At 40.8% G+C, this 20,607-nt stretch overlaps 1 protein-coding gene across 1 annotated transcript; it reads right to left on the bottom strand.

Annotated features, from left to right (window-relative positions):
* Positions 1-19,071: 19,071 nt before the first annotated feature.
* Positions 19,072-20,115, bottom strand: LOC135467167 (uncharacterized protein DDB_G0290685-like). The gene has a single exon (XM_064744933.1). The coding sequence runs from the start codon at positions 20,113-20,115 to the stop codon at positions 19,072-19,074; it is 1,044 nt and encodes a 347-aa protein (XP_064601003.1).
* Positions 20,116-20,607: the final 492 nt, after the last annotated feature.

The following is a 20,607-nucleotide window of genomic DNA, read 5'->3' as shown; positions in this document are numbered from 1 at the left end:
TATAAGCTGGATTTCCAGTTTCGGACTCCTACGTCCAAATTGGACAAAACTATGATCGTTTTGGACTTCAACTGTTGTCTTACTTATTTTTCAAAATGGTACAATGTGTTGAATTGAAACTTGATACTTAGCTTCACCATCTATACTTGTTAAATTTTGGTCCCAGGTCAGTGAAAATTTTATATGAGCTGATTGAAATTATGCCGAAAATCCGCCACTGAACCGAGGAGAACGTGCTACTTTGTTATACACAACTTTCAAGAACATCAATGTCTTCATAGAGCTTAGTTTTGTCATCATCCACTCACCTTGTGTCAAACTCAGTCAAGTTTTCTACCCCTTGTTTTGAAAACCGCCTTGTTATACATGCAGATAGTACCGTGGTGGCCATACGTTGGTTTCACTAAAGGACCTGGTACGGTAAGTCGGGGAATCGGCCCCAGAGAGATAGGATTAGAATTTCCAAATCAGAAGTATAAAACTTGGTCGAACCACCCATAACGGTTATATGACTATGGAAGGGGTGGTTGCTCAGTAATAAACCGCCAGAAATGCACTCTCGATCAAAAACGCCAATTTTTCGTTCAAACGAGGCAATGTCTTTAATTTACAGTATGAAGATCAACGTTAACCAGAAAAATATCTTCACTGACACTTTCATGAGTGTATTTCTACGTGCTGTAAACGTTTCTTTTTGGTTAACGTTTATCTTCATATGTAAAAAATAAACTTCATATTCTGATCAGTTTTATTACATATGGCAAGTTTGAAATCCCTATTTCTGCCACAGGCTGTCAGTTATCCTTCATGGTACAGTGAACTAATGCAGGCATGATGGAGAACAGGTTGCACCTGTTCGAGTTCGAATCTTTATGGTTCTTTTTTTTTTTTTTTTTTGGCAACATACGTTTATGTGTGAGTAACGATATAGACTGTCTTGCATTAAATAAGTGTTAAGTGTTAGAGTGGATAATTGTTAACCTATATCATTACGTAACGTGTGGCAACAATAGCGAAATCATACATGAATCCTGGATGAGAGCACGTGGGTCCTTTAGCTATCATTCACGTTAACGTATTAAGTGGAAGTATAAGGCTGAACATTTCTGATGTATCTGTTTAATTGATTGGTGCATAACTGCATGCTCAAGAATATTTCAGAAAGTTACATTTCTGGTACATTGTTTTCCCCCACTGAACAGTGTTTAATGCAAACAATAAAAAATATAGTCCTTCACATTAAATTGCACATTTACATAGGCTTTTATAAAATGTAAATGGATATGTTAAGCTGAGATCACTGTTTACATCATGTGGAAACCACCGTTGTATAAGTGAAATATTCTTGAGTGCGGCCTAAAGCCTCAATCGAATGTAAATAAATACATTATGTGGCAGAAGTCATTAAACGAGTCGTGTCCAGATTGGTTATTTATTCATAGTTAGCTACCCCTGTATATATGGTTAAATTGTGTGTAAAAAAATATTGGAAAAAAAAGTACAGTAATATGGCCTTAACATCACGAGCTAATGAGGTTGGGTTTTGGCATTTTTTCCGCCAACACTCAGCCGAATAACGTCATACAAGTCCAACCTTTACGAACTGTCAGAACTTCGCCATTTAGCTCAGTGTTAATAAAGCCACACAAGTGACAACAAGCAAATCGAATTTTTTGACGAAATGGTTTGCTGTTCTGCGCACGGTTGTAAAAACAGGTCGTCGAAGAACCCTGGAGTTATTTTTTTTAAGTTTCAAGACGATTTGTACCTCAGGAAAGCATGGATTCACGGCACTGGACGGAAGGGTTTCATACCCACCAAACACAGCCAAAACTTTGCCGGGCTGGCAGTAGTTGGGATAAGAAATCCTGGCGGGCAGCTAAATTTGAACAGCAGGGAGGGAAAAGTGAAAGAAACGTAGATACAACCACGTGATGGCTACCAATGAATGTCGCGTTGATACACGCTATCCCATTGGATGTCTCTCTCCTGTGGGCCACTGAGTGAGCTTCTAATAAAACTGTGAACTGTGTACCACAACGCAATGGCCGTTTGACAGCTACGGCAATGCCAGCGGTTTCTGGCCGGCTGCAGAGGACGATTAAAAAGGAAAACAGTCAAAAACTAATCATGTTACTTGACTGCGTTAATCAAAATTAATAACTAGGGTTAAAATACTGGTTAGTGATCAAAATTATTCATTAAAGGTTGCGAAGACAAGGGACATCTCTTTGAATACTGCTCAGGGCTTGTGCAAAAGCAATCTTACATAAAGATAATCCATCCCTCATTGTTTTAATCTCTGATCCAGATTACGAGCCACCCTTCATAATACCTGTTTGACGTGCTCGAGTAATTGCGGCCATAGTATGACTAGGAAAATTAAACAGTTGTAAGAATTTTCTTTCAGCATTGCTTTGATTAAATGCACGAAAATTAATTCCCGCAAACCCATTTTTGAAGTAAATCCACTCGGGGAATGGAATGATATTTGGTGTGAAGCGGGCAGAAGGAAAGAATAGTAAATATTAAATCTGGTGTACACACGAAATGTAGACCTACATTGTCACACAGGATAAAGCTATAGTTTAGCAGTCCATATTGCCAGTTCGGGTTGAAATGCCTGGACAAAGATCAAGTTCAACTTCTGAAAATTTGGAAAATGAAGTCTGAACAGAGATGTCATTGTCATAAATCGGAACTTAACGCCATCCACTATGAGTTCAAATTGATACGGCAGTATATTTGCTTCTCTCTAGCTAGAATCCATCTTGAAAATGGCATCATTTTGATACGAATATCCTGGTTATATAGGTCAGTTAGACTTGGGTTGGTCATCTTTGACGTCGCCCGCTGAGCTTTACCGGGGGTCCAGCTAGAGATCGGCTAGTGTAGTAAATCTATTGTTTTTGGTGGATTCAAAGTCACAATTACGTTTCTCAGAGGAAATCCTGGTAATATACTTTTAAACACGTTATAATCTTTATACTTAGGAAAAGTACCGTAATCTGGATAATAATCCTTTAAAGAATTTTCTTTTCACAATTAGCACTCACAAATAAGCGATTAACAATGGACAGCAACCTCAGCTTTACAACATGCAATGATGATCAGTAATGAGAGTGAAAAAAGAAAAGGGTCTTTTCCGTTTGCTGAATAGTTGCAATGCATTTGTTAACCAGACGGTGGCATTTTTAGATAAATTAGCTATTTATTTATGTGCAGACGAAATTGATCAGAGACTTGCGGATCGAAGAATAACTAAAATAAATGCCACAACATTTCTTTCAGCCAAACCACGTCTTACCTCCCTCAGAGAAAATTTTGGAAAGGCCGCAATGAAGCCACGCTGTCTTCTGTATGCTAATATCACCATAGGGATGAAACCCTGCCATGTGATGATCACAAGAGATGGTGCACAGAGGTTATCAGAGCTCAGTCAACTCACCCCAAGAAGAGATCACTCCCACAGGGGAGACCACTTTTCCAAAGGGAGCGCTAATCTAGAATTAAACATTATGAAACGATAATTTGTCCGCACATAAAAATCATTATAGCTTGTCTATAATTTGTATTTATTTGTTGGATTTTTCTTACGCCGTACTCAAAAATATTTCACCTATACGACGGCGGCCATCATTATAGTGGGCGATAGGAAACCTTCCAACGTACGACGCTAGAGGGAGCCAGCATGAACCGGACTTGAACTCACAGCGATCGCATTGGTGAGAGGCTCCTGTGTCATTGTGCGGCGCTAGCATGTTAACCACTATAGGCCACGGAGCCGCCGGTAAATTAGATAACGTGTACTGTTATGACAAGATTCAGATTCCGTGATATTTGCAATAAATGTTTGTACACAGCCTTAGATAGACGCTATCAGTCACCGTAGATACGCCTCAAGTCTGTTTTCAACATTGCCTACCTTCGACATTATCTGGTGTTGACCGTACACAAATAAAGGTTGGTAATAACTGGAGATAACTGCGGTTCCTGACACAAAGGTTAGTGGGACATGGACACAAATTCCTAAATAGCTAATTATTTTGCTGAATAATAATGTAAACATGTAGATTTTTCAGTATTCCATCGAATGTAGTGTGTTGTGTGCACAATTTGCAAAGTACATACCGTGCATATAAGATATCATCGCGACCTTTATCATTGTTACCTCCCCTTTAACAACAACTGTTCAATAATCAGGTCAAGAGTTTGGACTGCTATCAATGAATGGAGTCATAGTGGATCTGTTAACGTGAAGGTTAAGAAGACACACGGAGTGACGGGATAGATGTGTATCCCCTCCACCCACTACGTGGGCGAGGGATAATAAAATAGCGGTACTACAGATCTCACGGTATAACATGGTATAACGGGCTGTGTAATTGAATATATTTCACATAAAACGTCGATATACTTGTATACTGCAGCTATTACTATCATGAAGGCTTACTGGATCAGAAAACAGCTGAAATTCGTCATATCGTGCAATGTACTATATCTGAAACGCAGGGATAGGTAACGTGATCAAGTTTTGCAGACGTTATCATGCAGCAGGGTTATTACCTGGCATACAGAAGTGTGACCGTCCATGCCTCTGACGTACAGCGTTATAGCTCTGCAACTACAACCACTCAGTTGTGAGGCACGGTCGGGCATCAGAACCAGGGCGACCAAATTTGACAGTCCGCTCGCTGACGGCCCGGCTCGACCAAGCAGCGCGGCTGACGCCTGCAATATTTAAGCAGCTGAATATGTAAGAAGCAGCTTCCCCAAGGCCCGGTCTCGTACTGACGCAGTGGTTCGTGGAGTCCACAGCTGCTTGCCTGTAACCCGAGCTGTTCATTCTTAGCGATCCGCGCCATTTCTAGTACGATAACAAACACATGTGAGCACCCGTCCTGTGTCAGCTTGTGTAAGGTGGGTGAAGTGATACAGAGCGTGAGAGTGGGCCCAACCGTGAATATGTCCGCCCAGGGTATCCAGGCGTACCTCACCCCTTCCCACCTCCTTCCAAAGATAACCGCCGAGCAGGAGGCTATGCTGGAGAAAAGCTTTGAAGAGAACAGAAATCCGGCCGACTTTGAGTTGACAATTATATCGGCGGAAGTGGGGCTTGGAGAGAACCAGGTTAAGGTAGGCATATGGCAGGACGTATACGCTGTGGGACATTTGCAGGGGCACATGAACACTTCTACATCGTTCGAAGGTATTGTTAAATAACCAGACATACATGACACCCACCCAGTCACATTGTATTTATAACTGACATGACACCCACCCAGTCACAGGGCACTGATGTCTGACATGACACCCACTCATTCACAGTGTACTGATAACTGACACGACACCCAGTCACAGTGTGCTGACATTAGACGTGACACCCCACCCAGTCAAAGTGTACTGGCGACATAAGATAACACCCACCCAGTCACAGTGTACTGGCATCAGACATGACATCCCACCCAGTCACAGTGTGCTGAAACCAGACATAACATTCCACCCAATCAAAGTGTACACTGATATCTGACATGACACCCACCCAGTCACAGGGCACTGATATCTGACATGATGCCCACTCAATCACAGTGTGCTGATATTTGACATGACACCCACCCAGTCACTTTACTTACATCAGACATGACACCCCATCCAGTCATAGTGTACTGACATGAGTCATGGCATCCCACCCAGTAACAGTGTACTAACATCAGTCATGACACCCAACCCAGTCACAGTGTACTGACATCAGACATGACACCCCACCCAGTTACAGTGTACACCAGTATTGTGGTGTGTGAATCGATGCATACATATATACATGTAATATAGGCAGGCCGGCTGTCGAAATCAATATATAGGCCATATAATCGACCCCTGATCAAGACTGACTGTTTGACGGCAACAAATCGATAATGAGTTTCGCTGTTTTCACTCATTTAGAATTATCACCTTTTAATTCCACTGAAGATTAAAGTCAGCCTTTGTTAGATGCGAAGAAAACATATAACTTCGACCTTACTGAATGGAAATCACATCTTTCAAAACAATCATGTTAGTTGTTGATCTCACCTGTCGTTAGGTTTTTACACCAATTATGCCCTCTGTTTGTTTATGTGTACAGCCGTATTTATAGCTTTTTACTTCTCAGAGGTCGTGGGTTTCCCAGGGGCTCTGCCCGGTTTCCTCCCACCATATTGTTGGCCGCCGTCGTATACGTGAAATATTCTTGAGTACGGCGTAAAACACCAATCAAATAAATAAGTAAATAAATAAATTGCTTCTCAGAAGTCGCAAATACGTCTAGCGAACCATCTTACGATGTCCCCTGATTTTACACATGCGTAGTACATACATGTATATAAAGAAGGAATATTGGACAATAATATATTTCAATTTTGAGATACATGTAGGACGGTATATGGGAAAGAAATCCTGATCAGATACATTGTGTAGATTAAACTGTGGTACTGTGGGCATTGGTTTTGTATTTAGTTCGCACGTTTTGTATGGAAACCTTCAATGTAGACTGAACGGTTGTAGAGACTAACATAGGTTGTGACATTTGTACAAAATACCATGCTTGACTGAATCCAAAGTCCCACGTAACAGTCTATTATGTACGCTAGTATATCATTTCACGTGTTTCTTCTCCACAGTTTATATTGTATATTGTACAATAGTAAAGTTACGCACGCGGAAATGTGAGACTACCTGCATGTAAGCATGCGAGTACATAATCATATCAACATGTGAGTACATAGACAGATAAACATGCGAATGCATAGGCATATAAACGTGCGAGTAAATAAGCATATAAACATGCGGGTACATAGGTATATACACATGCGAGTACATAGGCATATAAACATGCGAGTATATAAGCATATAAACATGCGAGCACAGTCATATAAACATGTGAGTACCTAGGCATATAAATATGCGAGTACTTAAGCATACAAATATGCCAGTACATAGACATATAAACATGCGAGTACTTAAGCATATAAACATGCGGGTACATGGGCATATAAACATGCGAGTACATAAGCATATAAACATGCGAGAACATAGGCATATAAACATGCTAGTGCATAGGCATATAAACATGCGAGTACAAAGGCATATAAACATGCGAGTACATAAGCATATAAATTTGCGAGTACTTAAGCATATAAATATGCGAGTACATAAGCATATAAACATGCGAGTACATAGGCATATAAACATGCGAGTACTTAAGCATATAAATATGCGAGTACATAGGCATATGCAACCCCACACAAGAAGTAAGGGGCACGCAACTCACTAGTTTGTTTCAACCCGCATTCACTCTGCGACTTTCGAGTCGGCCAGTTGAATTTGACGTATGGAATGAAAATAGAACATTAACTATTTCATGCGGTTGTAGAATTCGGCGGATCGCATCGTCCGAATTAACGCAACCTAAGAAATACACCTGTCCGTTTTCGTTCCACTTTGTATGGGATTGGACGAGCCTCGATCGATACGACAAATCGCATGGTATGAACGCGGCTTAAAAAGTGGACATGCCGCGTTCAAGTTCGAGCAAGCGTGCAGGATTCACCAAGCGTACAGGATCCACCGTTTGTTGAACTTTGCGGTCATTTACACCTGAAGTTGAAAAGGGCCAAGAGTTTTTTTACAAAACCAGTCAGCATATTGGTGACATGTATTCGTTAATCATCTCAACATCTGTGGTTTCGCATTGCGCGGACACACGGAACCTATATACGTTCAACAGCTCCGGAAGAGAATGGCATCAAATAAGTCTAGGGGAAACATATGTTCCTCGACCCTTTCCACTTCCCCGAAATTTTTCAGGTTATCCACACAGTGGATTTATTCCAGCAAACATTCTTCCTACTTTTTCATCTATAGATCGTAAAAGCTTCTGATGTACTTTCTTCATTTTCGCCATGATAATGTTAGCAGGATTATTCCTGGTCAGGGTGAACCTTCCCGTCGCCATTCGTGCTACAGTGTACATGTCGCTTCCGCCATCAGTATTTGTATGATGCTGTATCCATGCATATACATACAGTACATCAGAGGCTGTTATATGGGGGGTGGGGGATGGGGGTGGGTGGGGGTAAGTCTCAAGTTTGGCAAGGGTTCACATGTTCAAATTAGACTGAATTTCCCTTATATAAGTGACTCAAACAGAAATGCCTTTCCTTACAATATAGCGGATCAATTGGTTCACCATTTGCCGAATAAAACTGATATACCCCGAGTTAGCAGAATTGTCTCCCTGTTATGTAGTTAGCCAAACACTATCAACAAAAGGCAGATGGTAAAGTACTGCATATGGTCATCATGTGGTCATATGTTTATGATTAATGTCAAGTCCCCATCTTTTTCAAGTCTGATTCATATGAGTGATCGGCCTCTGTAAATATGTATGTTTTAGGCCTGGTTTCAACACAGACTCGCCTGTTGGAGAAAGCAACAAGGTCTGCCAGCCAATGAGAAACCGGTGTTTGCCTGACTGCCTTACTTTGACGACTACCAGTGAAAAGCTGAGGCACATGTGTGACTTGTCTTGCCTGTAGAAATCCACCCAGGTGCGGTATACCATGGTATTCTCATCTTAATGACACGGGACAGTATGTACATCAAGCTCCATGTCATTCAGACTGAACTTAGTTCCTGTAAATATAATAGAAATGGTGCGTATAGGCATGCGCTATTTTAACCTTGTCCCTAGAGGTTATGGTGTAGGCCAGGAAAACTTTTCTTTTCTTCTCCACGCCGCGACCTAGATGGGGCGCACCAAACCGCGGAGGAATGGTAAGGGGTATTTGGAAACCAGCTGAGGCAAATCTGCACGAGTTTTTTTCCCCAAAGATATGTATGTTTTGCATTTTAACACGACGGCACTTTCACTTTTCTCAAATAACATATGGTTCATCGGAGGATGTTTTTAGTTTTTGGTATTCGGGAAATATTTTGAACGACCCTCGTACAGAAGCTAAGTCAAGCGTATAGAGATATATCAAGTAATAGATCACACACGCACGTTCAAGCTCATTGCTATACACATTCAAACTACGCTGTGAAAAGAGAAGACCAGGCTTGTATGTTTAGGTAATAAGGAGTTATGAATTAGGATCAAAGATCAACATGGCATGCTTATACTGATCTTGTAAATGACACCTCTTATTGCATGAACATGTCAGTGTTAAATGTTTAAATGTTGATCTTCGGGAGTACTAAGTCTATATATTGCATGGACACAATATATAATGATATTTCCAGTATTTCATCCCTTATTATTGATGTTTTTATCTTGATAATGGCCGGTTGCGAAAAGCATAGTCACCAGGAATATAATTATCCATGGAGAGAATCGCAGGGAAATTCTGGTTGTTATGTAGGTATTAGAGGAGCGGGCTGATTAAAGCTAAGTCTCGTTAACGTATAAATATATCCGCACTGTGGGCGCGAAGTATCAAATGTCTAGATACAGATCTCATTCATAACTCTAATTAGGACCGTTCTACTATTTGTTACCAATCTGTATTGTCTGTAACTTGTTTTAGGATAAACTGTCGGTATATCTGAAGGTAGTTTGTGGTTTTGAAATACAGAGAAAATTTGCTGGATGTAAATATCTCGTGCACAATTATGATTTTCGTCCTCTTGGTTGTTTTTCTTTTTGCAATACATGAATTCCTGTTAAACTGTCTGTGTATAATGGTACCTTGATTTTACTGTCATATATATATATGTCTTACTGTCTAGTTATTTATGTATTTATTTATTTATCTAACTGTTTATACATATATAACTGTATTACTGTTAATTATTGAGAAAACATATATGTTATTATATCAGCCTGCAGCAAAGTGATATGTGATACTGTTAGTTTTTGTTGTTCTGAGCAAATGTATTAGACTGAGGAAATGGTGCTGAAAATAGGGGTTAATTTGTTCTGTAAAACTTGCAAAGATCTGAAATCACTTCCTTTTATATCAGTGCCTCATGAGGCACTGATAATGCCTTATGTATTATTGACATACTAAAACCATGAATTTTGCTTAAATATCCATTTATAGCCAGCGGAATATGAATAAATGGTTTGAAAACACTAGAATGGATACATGTGTAAGATGAATAAATTTCAAAGTTGGCAGAGAAGTAACATGGATTAAAACAAAAGCGGAGAAGCAGCTATACTAATAATTTTGTATTATACTAAATAATGACAAATGTGTTATAGTACGAGAGGAAGGGAGAGTGAAAGTGGGCCTATATATCTGCTTATTAAATTGTTGTTACGTAGTGTTCTGATTGTTGAAAGAAAAAAGTTTGAAAGACTTATTTTGATAAAATTGTTCTGCATTTGTGTCGATATACTTTACCTATCGTTAATATTGATGCCCACTTTTTTTTTCTTTTTTTTTTTGGTGCGGGGGTGGGGGGGGGAGGTGGTTGAGAAGAACCTTAGGTGAGAAGGTATAGGAACCGGAGTAACAGTTCATACAGGATGCTCATAAACACTTCTGCAACAATTTATTTCCGTGTTATCTGTCTCAGTTCTCAGCGCTCTAAACCTATATCTCCGCAGGATGCTTTGTTGCATATAATATATTGTATTGTTTTGGGGGTTTTTTTCCAAATTTTTACATTTAAGATATAACCTGTATAACGTGCATGTGTATATAGCCTTGAAGACCCCAGCACAATTCCGGATTATTCTATGTGACTGGTTGATCGAGTGATCAGTGCAAGTATTACTGCTCTTTATTATTATAAAATATATGTTATGTTTAAATAAAGACTTTGTTCTGTGTTGGAATGATCTCTGCCTGTTGAGTGCATGAATCCTTGTCACTGAAATGTCAATTGCCAATTAACATATTGTCAATTAATATGTTGTGAAGTAGCAAGCCACGCTGTCAATATACATGTATGAGTTCTATATATGTAGTGTATAGGACCTACAGTAAATCAATAACCATATGAAATTCCCCTCTACATATATGAAGCTATTGGTTTTTGGTTTTCTTTTGACGGTTACAGTGTTTGGTGATACTGTGTGGCTGCTTTAGAGGCATGGTGAAATGTTTGGTTACTGCCAGATTATCGTGACAAGCGTAAGTTACACACGGAGTGAAATGCTTGATTACTTTCAGTAAAGTCAGCTAGACGGAAAGTGAATTTTTTCTTACTTGTGTTACTTTTCGACGTTGCTACTCAGGAATGTTACTTTCTGAGCATATAGCTGCACAGAAGTGCAATGTTTGGTTCGGGCGGGTTACTTTCTGAGCATATAGCTGGAAAGAAGGGCAATGTTTGGTTGCGGTCGGGTTACTTTCTGAGTATATAGCTGGCAAGAAGGGCAATGTTTGGTTGCGGCCGCGTTACTTTTTTAGTATATAACTACACGGAAGTGCAGTGTTCGGTTACGACCGGGTTACTTTCTGAGCATATAGCTGGACAGAAGTGCAATGTTTGATTACGGCCGGCTTACTTTCTGAGCATATAGCTGGACAGAAGTGCAATGTTTGATTACTATTGGGATGCATTCTGAGCATATAGCTAGACAAAAGTCAATGTTTGAGGACGGCCGGGTTACTTTCTGAGCATATAGCTGGACAGAAGTGCAATGTTTGATTACGGCCGGCTTACTTTCTGAGCATATAGCTGGACAGAAGTGCAATGTTTGATTACTATTGGGATGCATTCTGAGCATATAGCTAGACAAAAGTCAATGTTTGAGGACGGCCGGGTTACTTTCTGAGCATATAGCTGGACAGAAGTGCTATGTTTGGTTACGGTCGGGTTACTTTCTGAGCATATAGCTAAACAAAAGTTCAGTGTTTGATTACGGCCGGCTTACTTTCTGAGCATATAGCTGGACAGAAGTGCAATGTTTGGTTACGGTCGGGTTACTTTCTGAGCATATAGCTAGACAAAAGTTCAATGTTTGGTTATGGTCGACTTACATTCTGAGCATATAGCTGGACAGAAGTGCAATGTTTGGTTATGGTCGACTTACATTCTGAGCATATAGCTGGACAGAAGTGCAATGTTTGATTATGGTCGACTTACATTCTGAGCATATAGCTGGACAGAAGTGCAATGTTTGGTTATGGTCGACTTACATTCTGAGCATATAGCTGGACAGAAGTGCAATGTTTGGTTATGGTCGACTTACATTCTGAGCATATAGCTGGACAGAAGTGCAATGTTTGGTTATGGTCGACTTACATTCTGAGCATATAGCTGGACAGAAGTGCAATGTTTGATTATGGTCGACTTACATTCTGAGCATATAGCTGGACAGAAGTGCAATGTTTGGTTATGGTCGACTTACATTCTGAGCATATAGCTGGACAGAAGTGCAATGTTTGGTTATGGTCGACTTACATTCTGAGCATATAGCTGGACAGAAGTGCAATGTTTGATTATGGTCGACTTACATTCTGAGCATATAGCTGGACAGAAGTGCAATGTTTGGTTATGGTCGACTTACATTCTGAGCATATAGCTGGACAGAAGTGCAATGTTTGGTTATGGTCGACTTACATTCTGAGCATATAGCTGGACAGAAGTGCAATGTTTGGTTATGGTCGACTTACATTCTGAGCATATTGCTATACACAAACAAAAAATTCAGTAAAACAATGAACAAACACCAGATTCAGGCATGCAGAAGAAAATCAAATGATTATATATAGTCTTGAACATGCTTTATATGTGGACTGCTGAAAGCGTATAAAATTGTATATTTGGCTAGTTATACTTACGAAAGTTTAGATCACCACAGGTTAGCTTTTATATGATGTTGCAGTTGCAATCACATGTAAAAACATGATAACATATGTGAGCAATGCGAATAGTTTTGAATGCCAAGCGTGTTCCAAAACTCATCTTACAAAACCGACGTATTTATAATTTCATAATCCACTTCCATAAATATTATTTACGGAACTCCGAATCAATTCTTCATGTATTAAGTTTGGTCTACTACAAATATGGGAGCAGTTTTCAGACGACAAAAAGAATATGGTTTTCTAGGCTTAAAATCCAATCAAGCATTTTAGTAAGTTAAAAAATTTGTGTAGTTTTCATCGTCTAATTTGTACACGCATTGCGTAGTTTTTCGAATACTCCTCCCTTACACTTCTTTTAGTGCCCATCAATATATACCCTACGCGGCAAATGTGAGGTCGAGCCGGTAAAATTTTGAGAAGAAAATCGAACGACAGACCGACAGATTCATTCTGTCATGCCTTGGTAACGTGCTGTTAATGTCGTTGTAGAGAAGCTAGTGCAACTCTCAAACCTCGTGTATGTACACAGATGAATTGTGTGGGAAGAGAACGGGTCGTCTGTCATGTGAAAGGCTTGATTATGATGTAATATTATATCAAGCTTAACACTGCATGCCTTCGCGCTTTGATGATGAACCGTCTGCTGACCTGCAGTGCTAACGTCACCCCATCAGGAACGTCACTTTTACAATTCTCTTCACCTGCTTTGTAAACCATGCCAGTCTCCTGTCTAACCATAAATATTCCAGCAAGCTAGACAGATAAGGGCTATTGGGGAAGTAGCAAAGTGAAAAGATACAGAAAACCTTCAGGCAGATATAGCCAGGTCGCTTTAACCTTATTTTGCTTGGCTGAAATGTATTTCCTATGATGACAAATGACGACATTTGCCAATCGATGGTTGCCATGGTGACCATACTACTTACTTATTGTATGAACATGCGCAGGATGACTGTGTATAGAATCAGGCCTGTAGCAAACATTACACGGATGTGTGTGTAAACTGTTCACTTAAAAGCAAAAAGCATTATCTTTGTGTGTGCGCTTTTAACTGTTATTGTAGAAGAATCGTTATTGGTGTTGATGTGCATGAAAGTGCAAGGCTTGTAATATGCACATAATATCATATATATCGCGATCGGCCATTACCGACAACCTCCCCATGCACGCCTCGTATCGATCAAACACGATATGTCTGCTATCTGCGTAGAGGAAAGTGGTAAACACAGTTCCATCGATTTTAGAAATAAAGCGGCATGTCTCCGCTAAATTTACAGTTATCTATAGCTTGTGGGGTGAAAGGTTGTCAGTTTTGGGGACGGGGGGTGGGGTGGCTGGAGAATCTTGCTTCCGGAATAGTTTGTCAGAAATAGCCATGTTGATTAAGCCGTACTCTTTACACACCGTCAATGTTTTGTGACTATTCTGTACACGTAATATGTATGTAAAGGTTTGAAGTTGAAGTCATTCATTCATTAGGTGTGAAATCACAAAATTTTGGATAACCTTTGGGTCAAAAAGTCGACAGAATATTAGTCCATACGCATAATCTGAATGACATGTCGATTGTTAGAACAAGGGGAGGTAACAAGGATCCAGGTACCGGACTAGATCCAAAAGTCCAGAGGGAGACGTTATCGACGTGCTGATGTTTTCATGGATTGAGACCATAATCTGGATATTCCCGAGAAGATTACAGCCCTAAGACCTAGTTACGTTATTGATTGGTTGTGGCAAGGCATTGTTGTAAAAGGAGGGTGTTCATGCCATGTTGCTATGATAGGGGTTGTTAGGTCTTCTAGTTGTCGACATGCAATTTGGCGAACAGCATGTACAATGTGACGTATTGACAGCGGACTTCAAGCAGGTCCTGATGTGTGAAATTTAAGCACATGTTATGAAAACCAATTAACGAACAGAAATGGTTCCTTCACACCAGGGGTTTTGCATCCTTGCTCACTGCCCTGATGGATTGCCTAAGCTATGCGCTGTTTAGAGTTATAACGGTGGCGTCCAGCAACAAGTAAAGATCCCGCAATATGTACTGAGCATACGTGGAAATCACAGTACTATGACGGGATGCCCTTTGTGCTGTAAATGACCATAAATTACAAACTTCACGAGTTATTACCTTGTTTACTGGAGTTTACTGGCTGGGGCCTATCTCACAAGGTGCTGCGTGTACCGAGCTCATCTACAGCCCCATATCAAAAGAGTGATGTTCTATTGTTGAATCCCTCTGTGCATATTGTTTCCCGAAAATTATAAATTTCTCGACTTAGCCGCTGGCACATCTTATTGTGGAGGCACAATGACTCACAAGCCTCTCGGGTCTCTGTGACTTCAAGTCCAGCTAATACCACCTTCCTCTCTTGTCATACATCACATGTTTCGCACGTTACCACAGAAACATGCAGATGGTGTTTGGTTTCCGCCAAACTCTGCCCGGTGTCCCATAAAAATGCTGGCCGCCGTCGCATAAAAATATTTTTGAGTGTGACGTAAAACACCAATCAAATAAATACATACATAGACTAGTGTCGAATAGTTAAAAGCCTGGACCCACATGCATGAAGAGATAGTAGCTACAATCGATTGTAGACCCCACAATACAGTTTACAGTTGATTGTAAAAATAAGTTACCCCGCTTGTAAAAATAAAACGTAACGCGATCGTAAATTTTTTGAAGTTACAATCGCTATCGCAGACCAAATTTGAGTCCAACATAAATATAGCCTGTATAAATGAAAAATATTACCTAACAGCCTACCTAAGGCAAGTATTTGTACCTAGGATTAATTTTGGGATCGACCCGATTGGAATTTCTGGTTATAAGCTAAAACTATTGCAGCTTACAATCCTTTCTGGTGTCGATTGTAAGCTAAGGCTACGATCGAGATCTTAGTGATTTACAATTAACTTAGACATACGATGGCCAGTTGCCACCAAAGCTTTGACAGCGAGTAAGACAAGGAAATTCGTTTTCCGATGGTATAGAAGTGAACTAAGACGTCGTTTGTTCGATAAAGATTCATAAACAATAAGAGAGGCCACGATGCATCCCTCTTTTCACCACGTCTCCCCTGAGCGTTTTGGTGACCTAATGGTTAGAGTGTCTCAAAGTCGAGAATCCCTGGGATCAAATCCGAGTCGCGTCCTACCAAAGACTATAAATGGTAGGCCTACTTGTTGCTGCCGCTCTTGGCGGTTAGAGCAAGGAAACATGGCTGGTTTGTGTGGTGTTAGTATAATGTGACTTGTTGGGTTGTCATGTGTGGTGTCTTCGGCTAATTACTATTCTCCGTCATAATGAAAAATTGTTCAACACAACGTTAAACGCTAAGCCTCCATACATACATACATACATACATACGATCCCCTACCCCTAGTTTTCTTCTACTTTGCCCGTCTGGTAGTCCTCTTGTTTTTAATCTTTATTGTTTCCCTACGTTCCCTACGATAATTCTGCTGGATAGTTCTCCTGCTTCCCATCTAATAGTTCTCCTGCTTCCTACCTAATAGTTCTCCTGTTTCCTATCTAGTAGTTCTCCTGCTTCCCATCTAATAGTTCTCCTGCTTCCTACCTAATAGTTCTCCTGCTTCCTATCTAATAGTTCTCCTGTTTCCTTCTAATAGTTCTCCTGCTTCCCATCTAATAGTTTTCCTGCTTCCCTCTAATAGTTCTTCCGCTTCCCATCTAATAGTTCTCCTGCTTCCCATCTAATAGTTCTTCCGCTTCCCATCTAATAGTTCTCCTGCTTCCCATCTAACAGTTCTCTTGCTTCCCTCTAATAGTTCTTCTGCTTCCCTCTAATAGTTCTCCTGCTTCCCATCTAATAGTTCTCCTGCTTCCCATCTGATAGTTCTTTTGCATCCCATCTAATAGCTCTCCTGCTTCCCATCTAATAGTTCTCCTGCTTGCCGTCTAATAGTTCTCGTGCTCCCCATCTGATAATTGTGCTGATTAGTTCTCTTGCATCCCATCTGATAGTTCTGCTTAGTAGTTGTCTTGCATCCCACCTGATACCTCAGCTTAATAGTTCTCTTGCTTCCCATCTGATACCTCAGCTTAATAGTTCTCTTGCATCCCATCTGACAGCTCTGCTTATTGGTTCTCTTGCTTCCCATCTGATACCTCAGCTTAATAGTTCTCTTGCATCCCACCTGATGGCTCTGTTTATTGGTTCTCTTGCTTCCCATCTGATAGCTCTGCTTATTGGTTCTCTTGCATCCCATCTGATGGCTCTGCTTAATAGTTCTCTTGCATCCCATCTGATACCTCTGCTTAATAGTTCTCTTGCATCCCATCTGATACCTCAGCTTAATAGTTCTCTTGCATCCCATCTGATGGCTCTGCTTAATAGTTCTCTTGCATCCCATCTGACAGCTCTGCTTAATAGTTCTCTTGCTTCCCATCTGATAGCTCAGCTTAATAGTTTTCTTGCATCCCATCTGATGGCTCTGCTTAATAGTTGTCTTGCATCCCATATGATACCTCAGCTTAATAGTTCTCTTGCATCCCATCTGACAGCTCTGCTTAATAGTTCTCCTGCTTAACATCTGACAGCTCTGCTTAATAGTTCTTTTGCATCCCATCTGATAGCTCTGCTTAGTAGTTATCTTGCATCCCATCTGGTACCTCAGCTTAATAGTTCTCTTGCATCCCATCTGATAGCTCTGCTTATTCGTTCTCTTCCTTCCCATCTGATACCTCAGCTTAATAGTTCTCTTGCTTACCATCTGATACCTCAGCTTAATAGTTCTCTTGCATCCCATCTGACAGCTCTGCTCAATAGTTCTCCTGCATCCCATCTGACAGCTCTGCTTAATAGTTCTCCTGCTTTCCATCTGACAGCTCTGCTTAATAGTTCTCCTGCTTCCCATCTGATGGCTCTGTTTATTGGTTCTCTTGCATCCCATCTGATAGCTCTGCTTATTGGTTCTCTTGCATCCCATCTGATGGCTCTGCTTCATAGTTCTCTTGCATCCCATCTGATGGCTCTGCTTATTGGTTCTCTTGCTTCCCATCTGATACCTCAGCTTAATAGTTCTCTTGCATCCCATCTGATACCTCAGCTTAATAGTTCTATTGCTTCCCATCTGATAGCTCTGCTTAATAGTCCTCCTGCTTCCCATCTGATGGCTCTGTTTATTGGTTCTCTTGCTTCCCATCTGATAGCTCTGCTTATTGGTTCTCTTGCATCCCATCTGATGGCTCTGCTTCATAGTTCTCTTGCATCCCATCTGATGGCTCTGCTTAATAGTTCTCTTGCATCCCATCTGATACCTCAGCTTAATAGTTCTCTTGCATCCCATCTGATGGCTCTGCTTATTGGTTCTCTTGCATCCCATCTGACAGCTCTGCTTAATAGTTCTCCTGCTTCCCATCTGATACCTCAGCTTAATAGTTCTCTTGCTTCCCATCTGATAGCTCTGCTTATTGGTTCTCTTGCATCCCATCTGATAGCTCTGCTTATTGGTTCTCTTGCATCCCATCTGATGGCTCTGCTTAGTAGTTGTCTTGCATCCCATCTGATACCTCAGCTTAATAGTTCTCTTGCATCCCATCTGATGGCTCTGTTTATTGGTTCTCTTGCTTCCCATCTGATAGCTCTGCTTATTGGTTCTCCTGCTTCCCATCTGATACCTCAGCTTAATAGTTCTCTAGCATCCCATCTGACAGCTCTGCTCAATAGTTCTCCTGCATCCCATCTAACAGCTCTGCTTAATAGTTCTATTGCTTCCCGTCTGATAGCTCTGCTTAATAGTTCTCCTGCTTTCCATCTGATAGCTCTGCTTAGTAGTTGTCTTGCTTCCCACCTGACAGCTCTGCTTAATAATTTTCTTGCTTCCTGTCTAATAGTTCTTCTTAATACTTCTCCTACTTCGCATCTAATAGCTCTCTTGTTTCCCATCTAGTATATAGTGCACCTGCTTTCCATCTTTCCCCTGAGCTAGCGCAACAGAATGACACAGGCGCCTTTCAAATCCAGCTCATGCTAACTTCTTCTCCTGTCTTAAGTGGGAAGATCTGGCAGCAACCTGCGAATGCTTGTGGGTTTTCTCCGGGTTCTGTCCGGTTTTCTCTCACCATAATGCTGTCCACCATTGTATAACGGAAATAATCTTGAGAACGTCGTAAAACACCGACCAATCAAATAAATCCTATCTGACAGTTCTCTGCCTTCCACCTGTATACTTGTAGTTCTCCTATCTTATAATTCTGTTGTATTTGATAGCCTCCAGTTTCCTTTCTCATAGTCTCCTATGAATTCTTCTGTTCCCCATATGACAGTTGCCTGTTTTCGTCTGAATTCTCCTGTTCCCCATCTGACAGTTGCCTGTTTTCGTCTGAATTCTCCTGTTCCTCATATGACAGTTGCCTGTTTTCGTCTGAATTCTCCTGTTCTCTATCTGACAGTTGCCTGTTTTCGTCTGAATTCTTCTGTTCCCCATCTGACACTTCCTTGTTTTCGTCTGAATTCTCCTGTTCCTCATATGACAGTTGCCTGTTTTCGTCTGAATTCTCCTGTTCCCCATCTGATAGTTCCCTGTTTTCGTCTGAATTCTTCTGTTCCCCATATGACAATTCCCTGTTTTCGTCTGAATTTTCCTGTTCCCCATCTGACAGTTGCCTGTTTTCGTCTGAATTCTTCTGTTCCCCATATGACAGTTGCCTGTTTTCGTCTGAATTCTTCTGTTCCTCATATGACAGTTGCCTGTTTTCGTCTGAATTCTCCTGTTCCCCATCTGACAGTTGCCTGTTTTCGTCTGAATTCTCCTGTTCCCCATCTGACACTTCCCTGTTTTCGTCTGAATTCTCCTGTTCCTCATATGACAGTTGCCTGTTTTCGTCTGAATTCTTCTGTTCCTCATATGACACTTCCCTGTTTTCGTCTGAATTCTCCTGTTCCCCATCTGACAGTTGCCTGTTTTCGTCTGAATTCTTCTGTTCCCCATATGACACTTCCCTGTTTTCGTCTGAATTCTCCTGTTCCCCATCTGACAGTTGCCTGTTTTCGTCTGAATTCTCCTGTTCCCCATCTGACACTTCCTTGTTTTCGTCTGAATTCGCCTGTTCCCCATCTGACACTTCCCTGTTTTCGTCTGAATTTTCCTGTTCCCCATATGACAGTTGCCTGTTTTTGTCTGAATTTTCCTGTTCCCCATCTGATACTTCCTTGTTTTCGTCTGAATTCGCCTGTTCCCCATCTGACACTTCCCTGTTTTCGTCTGAATTTTCCTGTTCCCCATATGACAGTTGCCTGTTTTTGTCTGAATTTTCCTGTTCCCCATCTGACACTTCCATGTTTTAGTCTGAATTCTCCTGCTCTTTATCTGACAATCTCCATGTTTTCGTCTGAATTCCTCTGTTCTCAATCTGACAGCTTTCGTCTGAATTATTCTGCTCCTCCTCTGACATTTCCCCTGCTTTGGTCAGAGTTCTCTTGCTCCTAATCTGGCAGTTCACCACGTTTTGTCCTGAATAAAGTTGAGGGTCTTGGTGTTCCCGTGTTGGTGCATGAGATTAACCTTGCTGTTAAGGTCCCTTTAAGCCATATGTTGAGTTATTTTACCGAAACAAATATTAGCTTCATATTCAGTAGACTAATTAAAGATATTTGTAGGGAGAGAAATGGATCACAGCCTTAAAATTTAAAGGTTTGCTATGATGTAAAAAGTCTCACCACACATGCACCACATTAAGTGGCAAATAACCAGCGGGGATCAGTATCATATGCAATCACATCATGTCACCAGGTGCATATGTAAGAAGCCAGCGATGCCGCTTTGTTTCCTG

The sequence above is a fragment of the Liolophura sinensis genome, chromosome 6, assembly GCF_032854445.1.
Source record: "Liolophura sinensis isolate JHLJ2023 chromosome 6, CUHK_Ljap_v2, whole genome shotgun sequence".
In the NCBI taxonomy this organism is placed as follows: domain Eukaryota; kingdom Metazoa; phylum Mollusca; class Polyplacophora; order Chitonida; family Chitonidae; genus Liolophura; species Liolophura sinensis.
Note: the sequence above shows the minus strand (reverse complement) of the source record. Positions and strands in the feature narration are given on the sequence as shown.

Bases quoted from the DNA above. Each gene is read 5' to 3' on its own strand.
- LOC135467167 (XM_064744933.1), bottom strand. From the start codon at position 20,115: ATGGAAGTGTCAGATGGGGAACAGGAAAATTCAGACAAAAACAGGCAA.